The following is a 20,186-nucleotide window of genomic DNA, read 5'->3' as shown; positions in this document are numbered from 1 at the left end:
CAAAACCACAATGAGATGCCATCTCACACCAGTCAGAATGACTATTTACAAAAAATAACAGATGAACAAAAAATAACAGATGCTGATGAGGTTGTGGAAAAAAATGAACACTTATGCACTGGGTTTCTTTGTTTGTTTGCTTGTTTGTTTGTTTAAGACACAGTCTTGTTCTGTCGCCCAGGTTGGGGTGTAGTGGTACAATCTCGGCTCACTGCAACCTCTGCCTCCCTCGTTTAAGCAACTATTTTGCCTCAACCTCCCTAGTAGCTGGGATTACAGATGTATGCCACCATGCCCAGCTAATTTTTGTGTTTTTAGTAGAGACCGGGTTTTGCCACATTGGCCAGGCTGGTCTCAACCTCGGTGATTCCTGACCTTAGTGATCTACCCGCCCCAGCCTCCCAAAGTGCTGGGATTACAGGTGTGAACCACTGCACCTGGCCAGGAAAACTTAAAACACTGTTGATAGGAGTGTAAATTAGTTCATCACAACTTTTTTGGCACTAGGAACCAGTTTCATGGAAGATGATTTTTTCCTGTACCAGGGGTGTAGGGGAGATGGTTTTGGGATGATTCAAGTACATTTTATCTGTTTATTTATTTATTTATTTATTTATTTATATTATTATTTTTTGAGATGAAATCTCACTCTTGTCACCCAGGCTGCAGTGCAATGGCATCATCTAGGCTCACTGCAATCTCTGCTTCCCAGGTTCAAGTAATTCTCCTGCCTCAGCCTCCCAAGTAACTGGGATTACAGGCATCCGCCACCACACCTAGCTAAGTTTTGTATTTTTAGTAGAGATGGGGTTTCACCATGTTGGCCAGGCTGGTCTCAAACTCCTGACCTCAGGTGATCCACCTACCTTGGCCTCCCAAAGTGCTGGAATTATGAACATGAGCAACTGTGCCCGGAACAGGCACATTGCATTTATTGTGCCCTTTATTTCTATTATTATTACATTGTAATGTGTAATAATTATATGCCTCACCATAATGTAGAATCGGGGGAGCCCTGAGCTTGTTTTTCTGCAACTAGAGGTCCCATCTGGGAATGATGGGAGACAGTGACAGATGCACACACTGCAGGGGAAGTGCATTAGATTATCAGGCATCAGATTCTCATAAGGAACATGCAACCTAGACCTCTCACATGTTCAGTTCATGATAAGGTTGGTGCTTCTATGAGAATCTAATGCCACCATTGATCTGACAGCAGGCAAAGCTCAGGCAGTAATGCGAATGATGGGGAATAGCTGTAAATACAGATGAAGCTTCGCTTGCTTGCTCACTGCTCCTACTGCTGTGTGGCCCAATTCCTCACCAGGTCATGGACCTAGTCCATGGCCCACAGGGTTGGGGACCCCTGATCTAATGTGACAGTTTTGTAAATCAGATTCTATACCCCCATTTGTTGTTGCTGTTGTTTCTGCTGTTTGTTATTGTTGTTCAGTGTTTAACGAGCCTTCTGAAATAATTTTGTAGTCTGGGGCTACTCTTCAACTCTCAGCCAGGCAGTTTACATCTCTACCTTAGCCTTCACTTCCTGCTTGCCCAGAGCTTCAAGGTCAGTCAGAGGTGACAGCTTTGAGCCTTTCCAGGTCTTTACTGAACATGTACGCAGCCCTACACTTGGGAGTAGCCCTTTAAATGTTTTTGACAAATGCCCTCAGGGAAAAAGCTTTAAGTGAGCTCTTAGGACAAATAAAGACATCCTGGAAGTGTGATGTTTCTGAAAACCATCAGCCAAGGCAAATGACAGTTCTCTGGGAATGAGGCTTGGAAGGAAATCCAGCCTCATTCTGTCTTTCCAGTGGCTGCCAGGCTATTGGTCTTCACTGTAATTATGGGCTATTAATTTTCAAGGCTGCAGTGGAGCCAGTGAGGAGGGGATGAGAATAGAACAGGGCAAGTTAAAAATACCATACCGCTTGCTGTTCTTAATGAGATTTTTCAATTTGTTTGTGTGTGTATATGTATATACACACATACACATACACACACATACACAGTGAATGGAAAATAAATCTTGGGACCCCAAAATCACTAAGCTAAAGGGAAAAGTCAAGCTGGAACCTGCTTAGGGCAAATCTGCCTCTCATTCTATTCAAAGTCATCCCTCTGTTCACTGAGATAAATGCATATCTGATTGCTTCTTTTGGAAAGGCTAATCAGAAACTCAGAAGAATGCAACCATTTCTCTCTCACCTACCTGTGACCTGGAAGCCTTCTGGCTGCTTGAGCTGTCTGACCTTTCTTGACAGAACCAATGTATATCTTGCATATATTGATTGATGTCTCATGTCTCCCTAAAATGTATAAAACCAAGCTGTGCCCTGACGACCTTGGGCACGTGTCATCAGGACCTCCTGAGGCTGTGTCACAGACGTGCATCCTCAACCTTGGCAAAATAAACTTTCCAAATTAACTGAGACCTTTCTCAGATATTCAAGGCTAACATTTTGGCAATCATGAAGAGATTCTGGGCAGAGGCATCCCTGAACTTTGACAAATCTCCTATCGGTGCTCAGTACCAGCTTGAACTATCTCTATGGCTCAAACCAACAGGACAATTTGCTGAGGCCTGGAAGCACCCCTTCCAGAGAATCACTGATCTTTCAAAATTTGATCAAGATCTAAAGTTTATTTTGCTGTACAACTCCTTTTGTTGGAGTTTTACTAGCTTCCAACACAAGAAAGGCAAGTTTTTCCTGCTGTGATGACGATGAAATGCAGGTAACTCCTTTATGGAGTTTGAGCTTGCTTCCAATGGGGAAGACAAATTTGAGTTTTTTCCTGCTTCTAGGATGGTGGAGAGCGGCCTTCAGCCTGAGACCCATCCCTTACCTAAGGATGGGTAATTGAATTGGGGTTCGTCTTGGCTAAAGTTAAGATTAACAACCAGTTGGTTTTAATGTCTCTTTACCATGGGAGCATTCAGTAGTTGGATAAGTTGTGCCATCTTTTTTTTGTTTAATTGTTTTTGTTGTTGTTGTTTTTGTTTTTGTTGTTGTTTCAATCTTTTTTCCATTGGGATTGATCAACTCTATCCAACTTGATCAAACCCAGAGGAAACTTCCAAATTATGGGGAACAAGACCTCTGAAGTGGCTAAATTCCCACACTGTGGTGGGGGAGAAAAATGTCCAAAAAAAGAAAAAAAAAAAAACAGGAAAGATTTTTTATTTTGACTACTTAAGGGGCTTTATTTACATAACAAGGCCACCTTTTTGCTAGCCAGGCCAAACTGAAAGGGCAATGGCTGTCACCCCACACTGCAGTTCCATAGCTAAGGGCTCTGGCTTCTTTTTTTCCACCATGACAGCTTAGCTGTGGTTCCTAAATCAAGCCATTTCTGGTTTGATACTTGGTACTTCTGAAATAGCAGCAATTTGTTCTAGCTGAATTATGGTAATGAGATTTAAAAAGATTTCTTTAAAGGAGCTCAATGATGAAAAGTCAGCTTAACTAAAAGCTAACTCCAAGATGTGTGTGTGTGTGTGTGCATGTGTGTGTGTGTGTATGCATGTGTGTATTTGTATTGAAAAGGCCTTCACATACATTTTTTTTCTCCCAGGACTTTGTCTCACTCTCTCTCTTTTTTAGCTAAAGATTTTTTTTCTCAGTTGACTGAATTCTGGTTTTTTTCCACTTACTTCTGCTGTCTCTCCTTTCTCTTGCACACTCTGCTGCATTAGGGACCTAAAATATTATAGTTTATAATAACCTGGCTTTCCTTCAAGAAAGCAGAGAAGGCACCAGACCCCCTTTTGGGGAGAAACCTGTTTTTCCTTATGAAACACCAAGAGTATAAACAGACAAGTTCATCTCAGCTCTTAAACTACTTGCTTTTTTATTGTGTTACCTGACTTATTGACTAAAAGAGTTATTGTACCAAAGCCTTTTTTAAGGAAGAGTGTAGTTTAGACATTAGAAGTGTCTTCGTTTAAAAAACTTTTTAAGTGCACTGTGAAAGCATCACATGTCTAGCCTCAAAATAATTCTCCCTTTTTGGAGACCCAGGATTCAGTGTGGGCTCTGCCCAGAGCTCAGAGACCTAGTCAAAAGATAGGTAGTTCCTATATAAATAAAACTGGTCTCCTTATATAATCCTATGACAGATTTCTTTTTTGTTTTTTTTTTTCTGAGGCAGAGTTTTCGCTCTTGTTGCCCAGGCTGGGGTGCAGTGATGCAATCTCAGCTCACTGCAACCTCTGCCTCCTGGGTTCAAGTGATTCTTCTGCCTTAGTCTCTCGAGTAGCTGGGACAAAGGCGCCCACCACCATGTCTGGCTAATTTTTGTATTTTTAGTAGAAACAGGGTTTCACCATGGTTGGGCGGGATGCTCTTGATCTCCTGTTACCACATGATCCACCTGCCTCAGCCTCCCAAAGTGCTGGAATTACAGGCATAAGCCACCATGCCCAGATATCCTATGATAGACTTCTGTAATTTTTATGTTTGATTTGGCATCCCTCTTTTTTTTTTTCTGAGATGCAAACTCTCCCTGTCACCCAGCCTCGAGTGCAGTGACACAGTCTCAGCTCACTGAAACCTCTGCCTCCCAGGTTCAAGTGATTCTTCCACCTCAGCTGTAGCAGGATGAGCCACAGACAAAACTCCTCAGACACCGAGTTAAAGGAGGAAGGGGTTTATTCAGCCGGGAGCATCGGCAAGCCTCCTATCTCAAGAGCTGAGCTCCCCAAGTGAGCAATTCCTGTCCCTTTTAAGGACTTACAACTCTAAGGGAGTCCACATGAGAGGGTCATGATCGATTGAGCAAGCAGGAGGTACGTGACTGGGGGCTGCATGTTCCAGCAATCAGAACGAGACAGAACAGGACAGGAATTTTCACAGTGCTTTTCGATACAATGTCTGGAATCTATAGATAACATAACTGGTTAGGTCAGGGGTCGATCTTTAACTACCAGGCCCAGGGCGCAGCACCGGGATGTCTGCCTGTGAATTTCATTTCTGCCTTTTAGTTTTTACTTTCTTCCTTGGAGGCAGAAATTGGGCATAAGACAATATGAGGGATGGTCTCCTCCCTTATTCCCCCACTTTGAGACTCTCATTCATTTTATTAGTGGGAGTTCTCTTTCATCTTCACTATCTATGTCTTCCTGCATGACAGATTGATAGTGATTTATGTAGTACACTTGTGTTGAAGCATTCTGGTGAACTAGACTAGCGATGAAACATTTTACCATTTGAATGAGTACAGGTAGTAAATAATGCATCAGTAAGCGGGTTCCTATTACTATTACAATTTTTATTATAACTCTTTAAATCCTCCTAGCACTAGGAACCATTTTTAAACATGGTCTCAGGGTCAAATCCGTGCCACACTTGTACAGGAATATGTGCCAGTTTCATCACGTTTTTAACTATATCTTCAACTACTTGCCCCTGATCATCTATGTGCAGGCAACAATTGGTAAGGTTAAATTTTCTACAGACTTCTCTTTTAGCTGCTAGCAGGTAGTCAAGAGTCAATCTATTTTGATAGATAGCATATCTCATCTGAGTTTCTTGCCAGGCCAGAATAGTCAAGGCTCTGCTGGTCTTATTAGTGATTAATTTTAAGACAGCTTGTAACTGTATGATTCGGTTGAGCGTGTAAATGGGGGTCCAGTATCCTAATGAGCTGTCTCCTGCCTAAGTAGCAGGCCTATAATATTGTATGATTCTCTCAGGGGGCTATTTATTATCTTTTTTTTTTTTTTTTTTTTTTGTATAGCTATTCTTCTCTTTTCACAGGAAGCACAGACAGGGAAGCCCAGGAGTTCGCCTGTCTTTATCAGCAGGAAGAAAGGTGGTTTAATAACACCAATAACACAACTACCTGCCCACTGGTCAGGTAATTTGGTGTAAGGTCTATGCCTACATATCCAGTATAATCCAGTGGGGGCTGTCCAGTCCTGGTGGGACTCTGGGTGGGTCTACACAGTTTGCAACTTTGGGAATTTACTAAATGGATTTTTCTTAGTATGGTTAAGACTTCACTAGGTGGCTATTTTTGTAGTACTATTATACAGTTTTTGCCTAAGGCAGCTGAGTCTTCCTACAGGAAGGGTGAAGTCCTTCCCAGCTCTTGCTATGCAGTATTGTCTAATGATTGAGGCTTTTAGGACCTAGAAATTATCAGGGTGATTTTTTTTTTTTTTTTGTGAGCTGGGAATTCATCAGGAACTGGGTCTGTAGGTACTAATTATCAGGTTTCCTATGGCCATTGATCTCTTATTGCAGTTCCTCCATATATGTAACATGAAGTGACATTGAGAGACTGGGTTATATGCTCCACTAATTGCAAAAACAAATTTCTTGTTTTTCCTGGAATTTCTGGTACTGGCACATTCAGTTCATCATAGAAGGTTTGAAATACCAGCTCAGGAGAGCATTTATAAACTTTTCCTCAAACCATGATATTTACTTGAAGATCCAGTCCAGCTCCATCAGTTTCTAGGGCTACACATTCTCCTTTTTTTAGTGAGGATTAAGGGGGTTTGTTATTACTAGTTCTAAGGGGTTACACTGACCACTGGTACAGGAAGGGCCACTTTTCCCTTGCCGAAGGTGGACAGGATTTTTTCATTTTTTATCCAAGTAGCCTAAATGACACAAGACCAGTATCCACATTTATTTTTACACAGTCTTAATTTATGATAAATGTATGTATTTTCTGCCATATAGCCTCTTTCTTAATTAAGAGAACCACATCCTATTTCTAACTTATTATTATTAATGACAGCACAGGCATCAAATTTCAAGGTGACTTGTTTGGGCACCTCTTTTTTTTTTTTTTTTTTTTTGCTAACAATTTACTCATATTGTTTATGAATGCCCACCAGTCTTCAGTTCTTAATCTTATTTTAAAAACTGTGGTCGTGGGAGGCTCAGATGGGTCATAACACACATCATGTTGGTCATTTCCTGGGCTACATACCTTGTATAGAATAACATTATACAAACAAGTTTTTCTTTTTTTTTAGAGTTCCAGTACACTTATAATAACCATAAAATAATAGGACTGTAGCAACCTTTTGTCCTATCTTAGTGACTTGATGTATACACTGGGAACAGCCCTCAGTCTGAGGAAGGTCAGTTGAAGTCCTTACTGTACAAGTCCAAATTTTAAGGAAAATGAGTCCCATGATGAGTTTCCTCATGCTTTGGCCATGTATGGACCACTCAGCTTCCAGGTGTGACTGCAGCAGGGCTTATCATCTTCTTCAGAATCACTTTGCAGGGGTTGGCAAAGCTGCTCCCATCCATGTACAGCTCCCAGTCTACTGACGTTTAAGGATGGTCTTGGAGGTTGGGCCCACTAGAATAAACTGAGTCTAATAGTTTTACACAATTATGTTTGACTGGGCTTTCTGATACCGGGAGCAGAGTGGTGGGGTTTAGGGTGTTGTAAACTTCAATGGTTATGGGAGGATTTTCAGAGCAAGCTTTGGTATCTAGTTACTCTAACATTCATTAGCTAATGATGTCCTTTGGTATTTATTAAAGTCACCACAGCATGGGGGGACTTTACATTTAGGTTTTGCCCAAGAGTTAGCTTATCTGCTTCTTGTCCTAACAGGGCTATTTCTGCCAGGGCCCTTAGATATGGGGGTCAGGCTTTGGAAACCCCGTCTAGTTGTTTTGAGAGATAGGCCACTGGCCTTGGCTAGGACCCTACAGTCTGGGTTAAAACTCCAACTGCCATTTTTTCTCTTTTTGATACATAGGTTGTAAAGGGTTTTGTCAGGTCAGGTAGCCCCAGGGCTGGGGCCGACATGAGTTTCTTTTGTTTGTTTGTTTGTTTTAACTCATGAAAAGCTTGTTGCCGTTGGTTTTAATAGATGTAGTTTATCTAATCTACATTTTTATTAACTGTCACCCACTAAAATATTGACTTAAATCCTGTAGCTATTTGATTTCAAGCTTTAAATTGATCTGGTATTCCTTTCAGGAGTCCAGTTGCATCTAAATAGATGTGAGAATTGAAAGACCCATAAGGTGCTTCTCTCACTTTACAATGTCTTATTTTTTTCTCCCTCTGGTTGAAGAAATGCCAGGGTGAAAGGGATAGCCAAATGGACTAAAGCACAAGTGCCACGCTAGTTATTTGGTAGAGTGCCCAGTAAAGGTCCACCAAAATACCACCACGTATCCGCTCGGAGATGAACAAGGGCTGACTGATTGATAAGCTCTTGAAAATTCTTAACCTTATCACATCCCTTCAGGTCTCCAAGGAATGCTAAGTTTCCTCCCTGTCGTGAGAGACACGAAGTGAACTTAGTGTTGGGAGACGGAAGCTGGATGGCCCTCGGGGGCTGACCCGCAGGGTGCTGGACCTTGGGATATAGCAGAGAGAGCTTGGCATGACTTATTACTCCAGAATGTAGAATCCTGGAAAAGAGTTACCATGCAGCCCACACCTGGTCGACTGGAGGACCACCTTAGTGGAAAGGGGACAATCTGGGCCTCTGGTCTGCCATGTGTACAAGCATAACAATTGCTTTTATTTAACATGCAGATGGAATATTCGATCCATTTTAACCAGGCATTTGCATCTTGGTATCCTATCTTAATTGCTAAAATTTGTTTTAAGTCTTTAACTTCTATGATCCTCTAGTAAAATGAATGTATGATTTTAGGAAATTACAAAAACGGCTTGGGGCAATTCATCCTTGCTCTTTAGTGGTCCACAGAATGCTGGACCAACTACAGCATAAAAGCTCTACATTGGGGGCAAGACTCCTGGTTGGCACTGGGGTCTTTATTGAAATCTCCCCAGATTAAATGGTCCTAGTTTACTAATGCTCAGTCTGAGGAAAGTCAGGAGGGACAGAAGTACTTTTCTGAAGTAGAAAGCTGTCTTTGACTTGGCAAGTCTTCACAGGGTATAATAAGGCAAGCATTAAATGCAATAGTTTGAGGCAAAATTGATTTGGTTATGTTAATAACTAGATGGTCAGCAATAGAATGAGGAAAGAAAAAAGAATAATAGAATAGATGAAAAGAGTTAAATTTTTCTTAGCTTTAGTTTGGTAGGGTTTTCCCATGGGACTATGGCCCATGACTCTGGAGGGGGTGGCACTTTCTTGACTCGGGTGTGATGAGTCCATCCTTTTTTGCTGTACAAACAGCAGTCTTGGTGGTTAGCAGCACAAGGTAGGGTCGTTCCCAGGCTGGCTCGAGTTTTTCTTCTTTCCACCCTTTGATGAGAACGTGATCTTCAGGCTGGTGCTGGTTTACTGGAAATTCTAGGGGTGGTACATGTGCTAAAAGACTTGCAGTTTTTGAGGGAAAGGAAATTGGAAGATAAACCAAGTATTTAATTGTTAAGAAATTGACCTTTTATTTTAAATGGGGGGACCTTGGCAGTGGACTTTATAGTCCTTAGTGCCTTTTTACTGAGAAATTTCCTTTAGCACCTATTTTTATGAGTTTTTAAACAAGAGAAAGCCAAATATCATTTTACATTTAGCAATACTTTTTGTATGATTTTTATACCAGATAAGCTAAATTTTACCTTTATATTAGTGTGTTATTAATGTTAAACCTAATTTTAATAAAACCTTGTAGACATATTTATCCAATTTTTAATGTTTGATCGTAAGGTAAGATTTTATAGATTCTTTTTAACCTTTTATAATTTTTGCTGAAAAGCAGGTTGGTGCTTAAGAAAAACTTGCTATGCTTTTATTTTAATGTCCAGTTTACAGAAAAACTGGATAATACCTCTTTAACTTTAGCCAATGTTTACACACAGAATTTTCTTTCCAATTAACATTTTAAAACTTGATTAAACCTTTAAAACAAAATACACATGTTTTTAACCTTTTAATATAGGTAAACATTTGTATTCTTATGCCTCCTTATAATTCTTTTAGCAAAGTTATATTTTACTTTCCTTATAAACCTTGCACCTAAACTGTTTATTGTTTTTTGGTTTTTTTCGTTTTACATTCAGGAGGCCTACTTACTTTTAAATTATACAACATTTCTTGCATAAATTCTTTTTTTAATAACATTTTTCTCTTTTAAGACTTTTGCAGGCAATTCTTCGATGTGCTTCAACTTTCTGACATGTTACAAATATTTCTTTCTTTAAACAACCAGTTAATTTATTTCAGGACAAGAATTTACCATATAATACTCCTTTTACATAAATTCCACCCCCTCTTTTTTCCTTTTTTTTTTTTTTGAAGATGATAACCATTCTTTTCCAAAGCAAACTTCTTTTATGTCTGTGGCCCCCAAACTACCCTCAACGATGCAGTCCAGCCAGAACTGGGGCCTTTTGGCTTCAAAACGTGTTGGAGTCTTTCCCCAGAGCCCATTGTCTTTTAGAAATTACCACTTAGGGAGGGTAGTGCTGCTGATAAAGCCTGGCATGCACTGAATTGTGTCCTCCCCAAAATTTATATATTAAAGTCCCAACCCCTGGTTCCTCAGGATGCAGCTGTACTGTGTTTGGAGAGGATTTGTAAAGGTTAAACGAGGTCATTAGGGTGCGCCCTAATCCAGTACGACTGGTGTCCTTACAGGAACAGTTTAGGAAACAGACATGCGCAGAGGGAACAGCATGGGAGGACACAGGAGGAAGGCGGCCGTCAGCAAACCCGGCTCCATGAGACCCAGAGGAAACGACCCCCACACCTTGACCTTGGACTTGCAGCCTGCAGAATTCTCAGGAAAAGTGTCTGTTTTTTGTCACTCAGTGTGTGGAACTTTGTTCTGGCCCCTAGTGGACAAATACAATGGCTTTGCTGTTAACAGCCTAGTGGACAAATACAAAGGCTTTGCTGTTAACAGCCCAGACCCACGTTTCCTGCACATAAAGCATGGGACTCCCTCATCCCCTCTGCCCAGGCCCAGCCCTGGTCTCCGAGCTGAGCTCACCGGGTAGGCTGCAGGCAGCAGGTGGGAGTGGGGCCTGATGGAAGGGGCGGTGCTGAACGTACATGCCAAAATAGCAAAAAAAATACTAGTAAAACAGCAGTGCATCGAAAAGGTAATTCATCACAGTCAAGTGGGCTTTATTCCAGGGACGCAAAGATGGTTAAAAACAGTAAATTAATAAACATCCTTCATCACATAAACAGAACTAAAACAGAAATCATATGATCAATAGATGAAAACCCTCAATAAACCAGACATCGAAAGAACAGGCCTCAAAATAATTAAGAGTCATATAAGACAAACCCATAGCCAGCATCATACTGAATGAGAAAAAGTTAAAAGCATTCTCTTTAAGATCTGAAACAAGACAAGAATGCCCACTCTCGCCACTCCTATTTGACATAGTACTGGAAGTCCTAGCTGGAGCAATCAGGCAAGAGAAAGAAATGGAAGGTATCCAACTTGGAAAAGAGGAAGTCAAATTATCTCTGTTTGCTGATGAGATGATTGTATACCTAGAAAACCCTAAAGACTCTTCCAATAGACTCCTAGACTTGATAAACAACTTTGGTACAAAGTTTCATGAGATAAAAATCAATGTACAAAGATCAGTAGCATTTGTATACACCAATAACATGGAAGCAGAGAACCAAATCAAGAACTCAATCTCATTTACAATAGCCACACTAAAAAAAAAAAAGGAAAGAAAGAAAGAAAAAAAAAAAACTAGCTAGGAATACATTTAACCAAGGAGGTGAAAGATCTCTACAAGGGTAACTATGAAACACTGATGAAAGAAACCATAGATGATGCAAATGGAAAAACATCTCATGCTCATGGATTGGAATAATCGATATTGTTAAAATGACCATATTCTCTAAAGCAATCTATAGTTATGACACAATTCCTGTCAAATTTTCAACATTATTATTCACAGAACTAGAAAAAAAATTCTGAAGTTTATATGAAACAAAATAAAGCCTACGTAGCCAAAGTAATTGTAAGAAAAAAAAATTCAGAGGCATCATACTGCTTGACTTCAAACTATACTACAACACTGTAGTATAAGCATGGTACTAGTACAAAAAATGGACATGTAGATCAATGAAACAGAATAGAGAGCCCCAAAATTAAAGCTACATACCTACAATTAATAGATGTTTGACAAAGTCAACAAAAATAAACAGTGGGGAAAGGACAGACACCCTATTCAATAAGTGGTGCTGGAAAAATTGGCTAGCCACATGCAGAAGAGTGAAACTGGATCCTATCTCATTATAAACAAAAATTAATTCAAGATGGATTAAAGACCCAAACAAGACCTGAAACTATAAAAATCCTAGGAAAAAAACTAGGAAAAATGTGGATATCAGCCTAGGCAAATAATTTATGACAAAGACCCCAAAAGCAAATGCAACAAAAACAAAAATAGGCAAATGGAACTTAATTAAACTGGAAAGCTTCTGCACAGCAAAAGAAATGATCAACAGAGTAAATAGACAATTTACAGAATGGAAGAAAATATTTGCAAATTACGCTTCCAACAAAGAATTAATATCCAGAATATATAAAGAAATCAAACAACTAAACAGAAAAAAACAAGCAACCTTATTAAAAATTGAGCAAAGGATATGAAGACGTTTCTCAAAAGAAGAAATATAAGCAGCAAACACATGAAAAAATTCTCAACATTGCTAATTTATCAGATAAATGCAAATTAGCACCACACTGAGATATCATTTTACACCAGTCAGAATGGCTATTTTTAAAAAGTCAAAAAACAACAGATGTTGTTGTGGATGTAGACAAAAGGAAACGTTCATACACTGATGGGGGAAAAGTAAATTGGTTCGACATCTATGAAAATCAGCATGGAGATTTCTGAAAGAACTAAAAATAGAACTACCATATGACTCAGTAGTCCAGCTACTGGGTATCTATCCAAAGGAAAAGAAATCCTTATACTAAAAAGGCACCTGTACTAGTATGTTTATCTCAGCAATAGTCACAATAGCAAAGTCATGGAACCAATGATTGACCAGATAAATAAAATGTGGTATATATACACTATGAAATACTATGCATCCATAAAAAATGAAATCATGTTCTTTGCTGCAACATGATGGAGAGGGAGGCCGTTATCCTAAGTGAACTAATTCAGAAACAGAAAATCAAATACCACACGTTCTCACTTGTGAGTAGGAACTAAACAGTGGGTACACATGGACATACGGATGGAAATAAGAGACGCTGTGGACTCCAAAAGGGGAGAGGGTGGGAGGGGGATGAGGGTTGAAAGACTACCTATTGGAAACAACGTTCGTTATCTGGGTGATGGGTACACTAGAAGCCCAATCTCCACCAGTACACAATATACCCATGTAATGATCGTGCACATGTACCCCCTGAATCTAAAATTCAAAAAGGCAGCCCACCTGCAACTCAGCCCACCTGCATGATCAAGGGTTGTGTCCCTTTTCTCCCTTCACTAGGGTGAGGAGCCCCTGACTGATGCCAAAGCTGGGCGATCAACTCAACTGGAGAGGAGGAGGCAGGGCAGGAGTGGCCCATGGAAGCATGGCTGGCAAAGTTCCCTCTACCTGCCCCTACTGTCACTGTTCAATACAGAAAGCCTGGGAGGGTCCCTGTGGGTGGCCAGAGTGGAGGGGCCCTCCCCTCTGATGTATTCTGAGCTCACCTTCTTAATATATGACTTCCTCCCTTGAGGGATGAGGAAGGATGACAGGCCCTAGCTTGAGTTCACATTGGCTAAACTCCAAAGGCTCTCAATCCCCATTAAAAAACAGGTATGTTTATTTCACCAGGATCACATAAAGCTCTTCATGAAATTACACATACATTTCTTCCTATGGGGTCTCAGAGTTGCAGGGATGGGAAGCAACATCTTTATGTTTCCACATGGGTAACACAGAAGAAATAAAGTCTCTCTACACTTTCATGTTATTTAAACTCCCTTTCTGCCTAATGAAAGCTTTCCCACACTTTTCCTGGTGTCGTGAGTACAGTAAACATTTTCTCCCTTAGTGTTGAGAGATACACAGTCCCAGGCACCTTGTAAAGTTGCCTTGGCTGCTCTGGGCACATTTGTATATGGCTGTAGGCATTAGGCAGCTGGGCCAGGCAGTCTAGCGCCAGAGGGTGTACTGTCTGGCTGGCTGTCCCTTCCCACACCTGCAAGGGCATGCATCCTACCTCTCTGGACCCTGTCTCATTGCGCTGCACACAGGCCATGCACCTGCTCACCAGGTACCAGGTGCCCTTATCATAAATATCTCCACCTATCTTAGCAATGAGGTGGGAACGCTCAATTCTTTGTGAAAATCTCTGTATTTATAGGACTAGAGGTGTTTTGTTTTGTTAAACAAAAACTCTCTCAAAAACAAAGCAAGACAAAAAATTGATGTAGCCAGTCCTCCTATTCCAGGAAGAATGTTGAGAAGTGAAGTGTGGAGGGGCAGCATGTTCTTGAGTACCCACAGCTATTCCGGGAACGAGCCTCCAAACAGGGAAAAACCAAATGACTGGGTCCCATCCACCCCCAGGGCTCTAGCACCCTCTTCCATTTCCTCAACATTGACCTGGCTTATTTCTCTGGACACCTTGTGCAGGGCGTTGTGTGCCTGGAAAAGCCTCCCATAACCAGCTTGGGAGACAGATGTGCAGACACAGAGGGGAGGGGCTGGGGAAGAGTGAGAGAGACTTGCTTCCCATCATGGCAGCTGGCAGGACTCAGATGCAGACTCCAGGCTGCGGCAGGACAGGAGGGTGCAAGACGGAGAAGGGGGACAAGAAAGAGTAACTCTTCGGGATGATGGCACTGAAGGTCAAAGTCATGTGACCTAGAGAAAGCCCCCAAAGCCCTACACACATAGGCAAGCCATAAAGTCTTAAAAGAAAAAGGGAGGGGGGACAGTGTGGTTATCACTGTCAAATTAGTCAATACTGTTTAAAATCCAAACCTGGTATATTTTTAAGTTGTACTTGTCTTTCAGAATTTCTATGGAAAAGCATAAATATTTCATTCCAGTAGATGGGGGAGGTGGAGAGCTGTTTATTTACTCTCAAAGATAGATTCGGGATGACTGGACAACCTCAGCCATAGCCCCCCAGGGGGTCCCCTCCTGACATGCTCAGGAACCCCATGTGGGGTGCCCATGGCCTGTGTGGGTGGCACCTTGGGCAGTCATGCAGCCACCATGTGCACACGGTGGGCGGTAGGACACTGCCTGTTGACACTCATCTCTGTTGGGGCTGTGGCTTCTTCTATGGGGACAAATGATTAAGGAGGGAAGTTTATCTTTTCTAGTGAAATGAGGAGGATTACCTGAAATTTGCCTGGTCTTGGGGATGGTGTGGGGTATCTGGGAAGATAATTAGCATTTCCAGAAAGGGCCTCACTGCCTTCTGGGAAACATTCAGAATTTGAGTAGCCAAAAAATGGAAACCAGGGACAAGAAGATGAGGAGTACAGGAAATGAGATATGCAAGTATTTTTCCCTTCAAAAAGCTAGGGAGGGGCCAGGTGTGGTGGTTCACGCCTGTAATTCCAACACTTTGGGAGGCCGAGGTGGGTGGATCACCTGAGGTCAGGAGTTTGAGACCACCCTGACCAACACGGTGAAACCCCATTTCTACTAAAAATACAAAAACTAGCCAGGCGTGGTGGCAGGCTCCTGTAATCCCAACTACTCAGGAGACTGAGGCAGGAGAATCGCTTGAACCTGGGAGGTGGAGGTTGCAATGAGTTGAGATCACACCATTGCACTCAGCCTGGGCAAGAGAGCAAGACTCTGTCTCAAAAAACAACAAAGAAAACAAACAAACAAAAATCTGGAGAGGGAGACACAGCATTGAATTCTTATTTCAAAGACTTTTTGGGCTTTTTAAATGGAGAATTTGGCCTAAGACCTCATGTGTCCCAGCCCTTGATAAAGTCGGGGATGTTGGGAGTGGAATGCATCCATGCCTGGCATCCCCACGGCACCAGGGCGCTGTGTCGTGGCAGGTGCAGTATAAATCCAGCTCACTCATAGGACAAGCTCCCTGGTGACAAACACTTTCGTTGATCAGCAAGAATTCAACTCCTTTGACCATAAGAAAAGACTCCAATGTATATGTCCAGTTCAGCAACAAAAGCCTGTTAATCTTGGGTATTTGGTGCCTTAGAAGTTGGGCTCCGAGGGAGGGAGGGACAGAGGGGGTTCTGCAGTGTGCCTGAGCAGTGGGGACAACAGCGGCAGGATCCTGGAGGGAGGCCTTGAGCACCTAGCAGGGAGGAGGTGGCACCTGGAGGAGCAGGTGACGGGGAGGCACTGCCGGCCAGGTTGAAGGCAGCTCTTTGGGCTGCACAGAGTCTGTGCTTGGGAAAAGTACTCCGGGCTGTGTCTCAGGCAGATCCTAGGGCTGCAGGGAGCCTGTTTGGGGGCAAGGCACTCCCGGGTGTGTTGGCTGTGTCTCAGGCACATCCTTGGGCTGCAGGGAGCCTGTTTGAGGGCGAGGCACTCCGGGCTGTGTCTCAGGCACATCTTTGGGCGGCAGGGAGCCTGTGGTAGGGAAAGGGACTCCTGGCTGTGTGGAAAGCAGATCCTTGGGCAGCAGGGAGCCTGTGCGTATTGGGACTGTGCAAGAGCTAAGCTGAGGTACCTCCCCTGTAGGGAAGAGAAGAGAGAGAAGGTCACTGTGATGCCATTGGAATTGGGCTCAGAAGGCTGCGGCTGCCTGGCTCAAGGGGTGGGGCCAGGACCCATCAGGACCCACAGGGTGGGCCTTGCTGAGCTCCTCCTCTCTCCCCTGGGTGCTGTCTCCAGCCTGGACTCCTCCTTCCAGACTTGGCTCTAGCGTTAAAAGTCCTCTCTGCCTCTCCAGGCAGCCCTGGGTCTCTGACTCTGGACTCCCTCAGCCCTTGGTTGAAATTGTTTGCTTCCGCCTGGCAGCTAGGAGGAGGTCCCAATTACCTCTGTGCCCCAGCATGGCCTGGAAGGCTCTAGCGAGCATGTGGAAGGGATGAGCGCTTACCACAGCCCTCAAGGCTGGCTCCAGGGTCCCTTGGGTGGGTGATGAGCTGAGAAGGCAGCAGCTCCACGGTTCCCTTGGTTTGGGAAGGATGACACAGACCCGTAGGAACAGCTAATTCTGTCTTGCAGAAGCAGCTGCTTTGCTTTCATCCTGGGCACACACCAGTGCAGCCAACCCACCACCCACACAGCTGCAAGCCACACAGAGATTGTCTTTGGGTTCGTCTGCGATGCCTGTCTCTCTGCTGGCTTCTTAGGCCAACGATCGGGGCAATCCTGTCTGAAGACTTGATCTGGGCCTTTCTAAAAAGCCCTCAGGGTTACTCTAAGTAAGGTCAAAGGGACTGGGGTTTAATCTAGCCTCCGACCTCAGGCAAGTCACTCAACCTCTTGGGAATGGCTTTCCCATCTCTCAAATGGGCCCAGCAATACCAAACACGGATTGGTCACCCCAAGTCCATTCTTCCTGTCTTCCTTACTAACGAGACCTGATTTTGTTAAGAGAGGTAATGTGCGCAACAAACCACCATGGCACATATTCACCTATGTAACAAACCTGCACATCTGCACATGTATCCCAGAACTTAAAATTTAAAAAAAAAAAAAAAAAAAAGAGGCAAGGTGCTCAGCTGTAAAATGGCCTTTTCCCAGTCTCCCTTGCTGAGCAACGTGGCCATGTGAATGCATTCTGGCAATGGAATATAAACAGGAATTGTTGGGCATTGCTTTAAAGAAAGCTGCTTTCCCTTTTGCCTTCTTCCTTCCTGGAGTATGAGTGTGATGGCTGGAGCTCCAGAAGCTATCTCATAAGCATGAAAACAAATTGAAAGGTTAGGTTTCCCCAAGGCTGTTCTCTTGGAGCTTAGCAGGCAGGCAAATAGATAACAATCTTTCTCAGAGCCCCTCAGCTCTCCCATTTCTCGATTTGTATAGGCTGTCCTCTGTTTCTGGAATGTTCTTCCTAATGTTGTCTGCCCAGTGAACTGCCGCTCACCTTTTCAGACTCAGCTCCCGAGTGGCCTCCTCCAGGAAGCCCCTTATCCTTGCTCCCAGCTAAAGTGACCACCCTGCTTGGTCTTTCTGGTCATGTGCTGGCAGAAGGCTGAGCCCGTTGTGGGAATTGCCCTGTCCTTCTAGATGTACCTGTCCCTGCTATGCATGCATGAGGACTGTAACTGCATCCCCTTCCGCATCTGTGGCTGGAGGGCTGCAGCAGGCTCCCAGGATGCCGGTGGGCATATGCCACTTCGCCTTGACCTCCCCATCTGTGATGTGGGTACTTTGTTGATACCCACAGACCACGGCAGGAGCAGCAGCCATCAACGCCTGTGTTTTCCCTGGTGGGGCCTGCTCGGCTCCTTCTCCTCAAGGCCACCCTTCCCAGGCTATCTGGAATCCCAGGGGTCCCCTGCCAGGCCAGTCTCAGCCCCTAATGGTCCCCAGGAAACCCTCCATTCCCACACCAGGTATTCCCCAGAGCGTGCAGACTTTGAGCTTGCTTGAACCTGTCATTCATGCATAAGAAGAAGCCTCCCTTGGGCATGTGAGTGACAAATGCCTCAAATGCTGGATTCCTTAAAGATGGTCTCTCTCACTGGCTTGTGGCCTTCTCCCTCAGGGCTGTCCTGGGACCCCTTCCCTCTCCCTGCCCTGCCCTCCTAATCCCCATCCAGGATGATGCTCACTTTCCCCTTGTGCCCCCTCAGACCCTGTCCTGAGCCACCTGTGTCTGCAGCTGCCTGTCCACCCTCCTCCATGCCTGACTGGGCTCCTGCTACCTGTTCAGGGATTCAGGCTTCCTTAGTACAACCCAAATGTGTTAGCCTGCTCTCCCTGGCTCCACCCATCCCCAAATCTAGTCCTCCCGGCACCGTCTTCCCTCCCAGCTCATACCCTCCAGAAATGCTCTGCATTGCTGGCAAGATCCAGTCCCTCCACCCAGCCTGCACGCCAGACCTTCCCCTGCCAGGCTCTTGGGGTCTCCACACCCTGCCTTCAGGCAATCAAATCCCAGCTACTAAAAGAGTTGGCTGTGCCCTGGCACCCTCCCTCGCTCCTCTGCCTTGAGGGCTCTGCTCCTTACCTCTCCATGTTGTACATCTAAGCCCAGCCATCCTGAGCCTCAGCCTCAGCTCTGATGCTGCCTCTGACAAGCTGCCTTCCTTGAAGGGGAGCACCCTGGTCCCAAAGCCCCAGAGCACTAGAGCTGAGTCTCTCTTTCTCCAGCCTCTCTCTCTCCTTGCAGCACAGAGTTGGGGTCCCTTCACATAACAGCACCCTCATCCTGCCTGCCCCAGGTCACACACAAAATTCAAGGCCGAACCCAGAGCAAGAGCGACCAGAGAGTCTATGGGCTTGGCCCAGACCTCTGCCTAGAGGCACACGGATGATTTCTCCACCTTTCCTTGGGGCTCAGGAAGGTTCAGCACTGTATTGCACCCACCACTGCCCTCCTGCCCACAAGCCGACTGATCTCAGAGCATAGGTCACTTCATCAGTGCTGGGCCACAGTCCAGGCCTTACAGAGGTGGCTTTGTCATGGGGGCTCAAAACCCCACCTCACTCTTCCTGGGCACCACCCAGACTATACGGCCCAGGCAAGATCTTGGCATCTGCTCAGTGCTCTCCTCTGTCCACTCAGGCCTCACCCCCAACCATTTTTCCTCTGCCCCCTCCTGGGGGCAGCCAAGGCCATTGTGCTCACACCCTCTTCTGGCATGGTTAGAAGGCATGGCGGAACCAGAAAGGATAATGCCACTCCCAGAAGGAGGTGGCCCCTCCTCCTGGCACTGCCTACCCAGCCTGGGGGACCTGTGGTGATGTTGTGAGGGGCTGCCTCTGTTCATCTTTGTGGGAGGGGGAAGTGCCAGCTATGGGGTTCCAGGGGCCTGCTAACTGCTGTCCACTCGTTTCTCCCTGCCTTCCATCAACCCTGACACCAGTGCTGGGTGAGGGCAGGGGTGAGTCACCCTGCCCAGCCCCTGTTCCTTCCTTTTATTCATCTCTACTCACAGCTATTCCTTCTTTTTATCCATCTCTACTCACACATTGTGAGTCCACTAACATTTTTAATAAGTTACCCTTTTACCATGAAGATGAAAAAAAACAAAACAAAACACCCAGATGCTTACAAAGAAAGACCTTCTGATCAGCCAGGTCTTCCTGCGATAAACACCTTTACTCCATGGCCTAAAACTGAGCTTCGAGCCACTGTAAAGGACTTCCCTGACCCAAGGATGAAGCCTCAAGGGTT

General features: G+C 44.2%; 1 protein-coding gene across 1 annotated transcript in view; it reads right to left on the bottom strand.

Annotated features, from left to right (window-relative positions):
• Positions 1 to 16,036: 16,036 nt before the first annotated feature.
• Positions 16,037 to 20,186, bottom strand: part of ANTXRL (ANTXR like) — a 45,836-nt gene continuing 41,686 nt past the window's right edge. The window contains 1 exon segment of the mRNA XM_031652693.1: positions 16,037 to 16,567. Within this exon segment, the coding sequence (XP_031508553.1) occupies positions 16,082 to 16,567 (486 nt within the window). The 3' untranslated portion in view covers positions 16,037 to 16,081.

The sequence above is a fragment of the Papio anubis genome, chromosome 11, assembly GCF_008728515.1.
Source record: "Papio anubis isolate 15944 chromosome 11, Panubis1.0, whole genome shotgun sequence".
Lineage (NCBI taxonomy): Eukaryota > Metazoa > Chordata > Mammalia > Primates > Cercopithecidae > Papio > Papio anubis.
The sequence above is the reverse complement of the archived record's forward strand: the minus strand, read 5'-3'. Positions and strand labels throughout refer to the sequence as shown.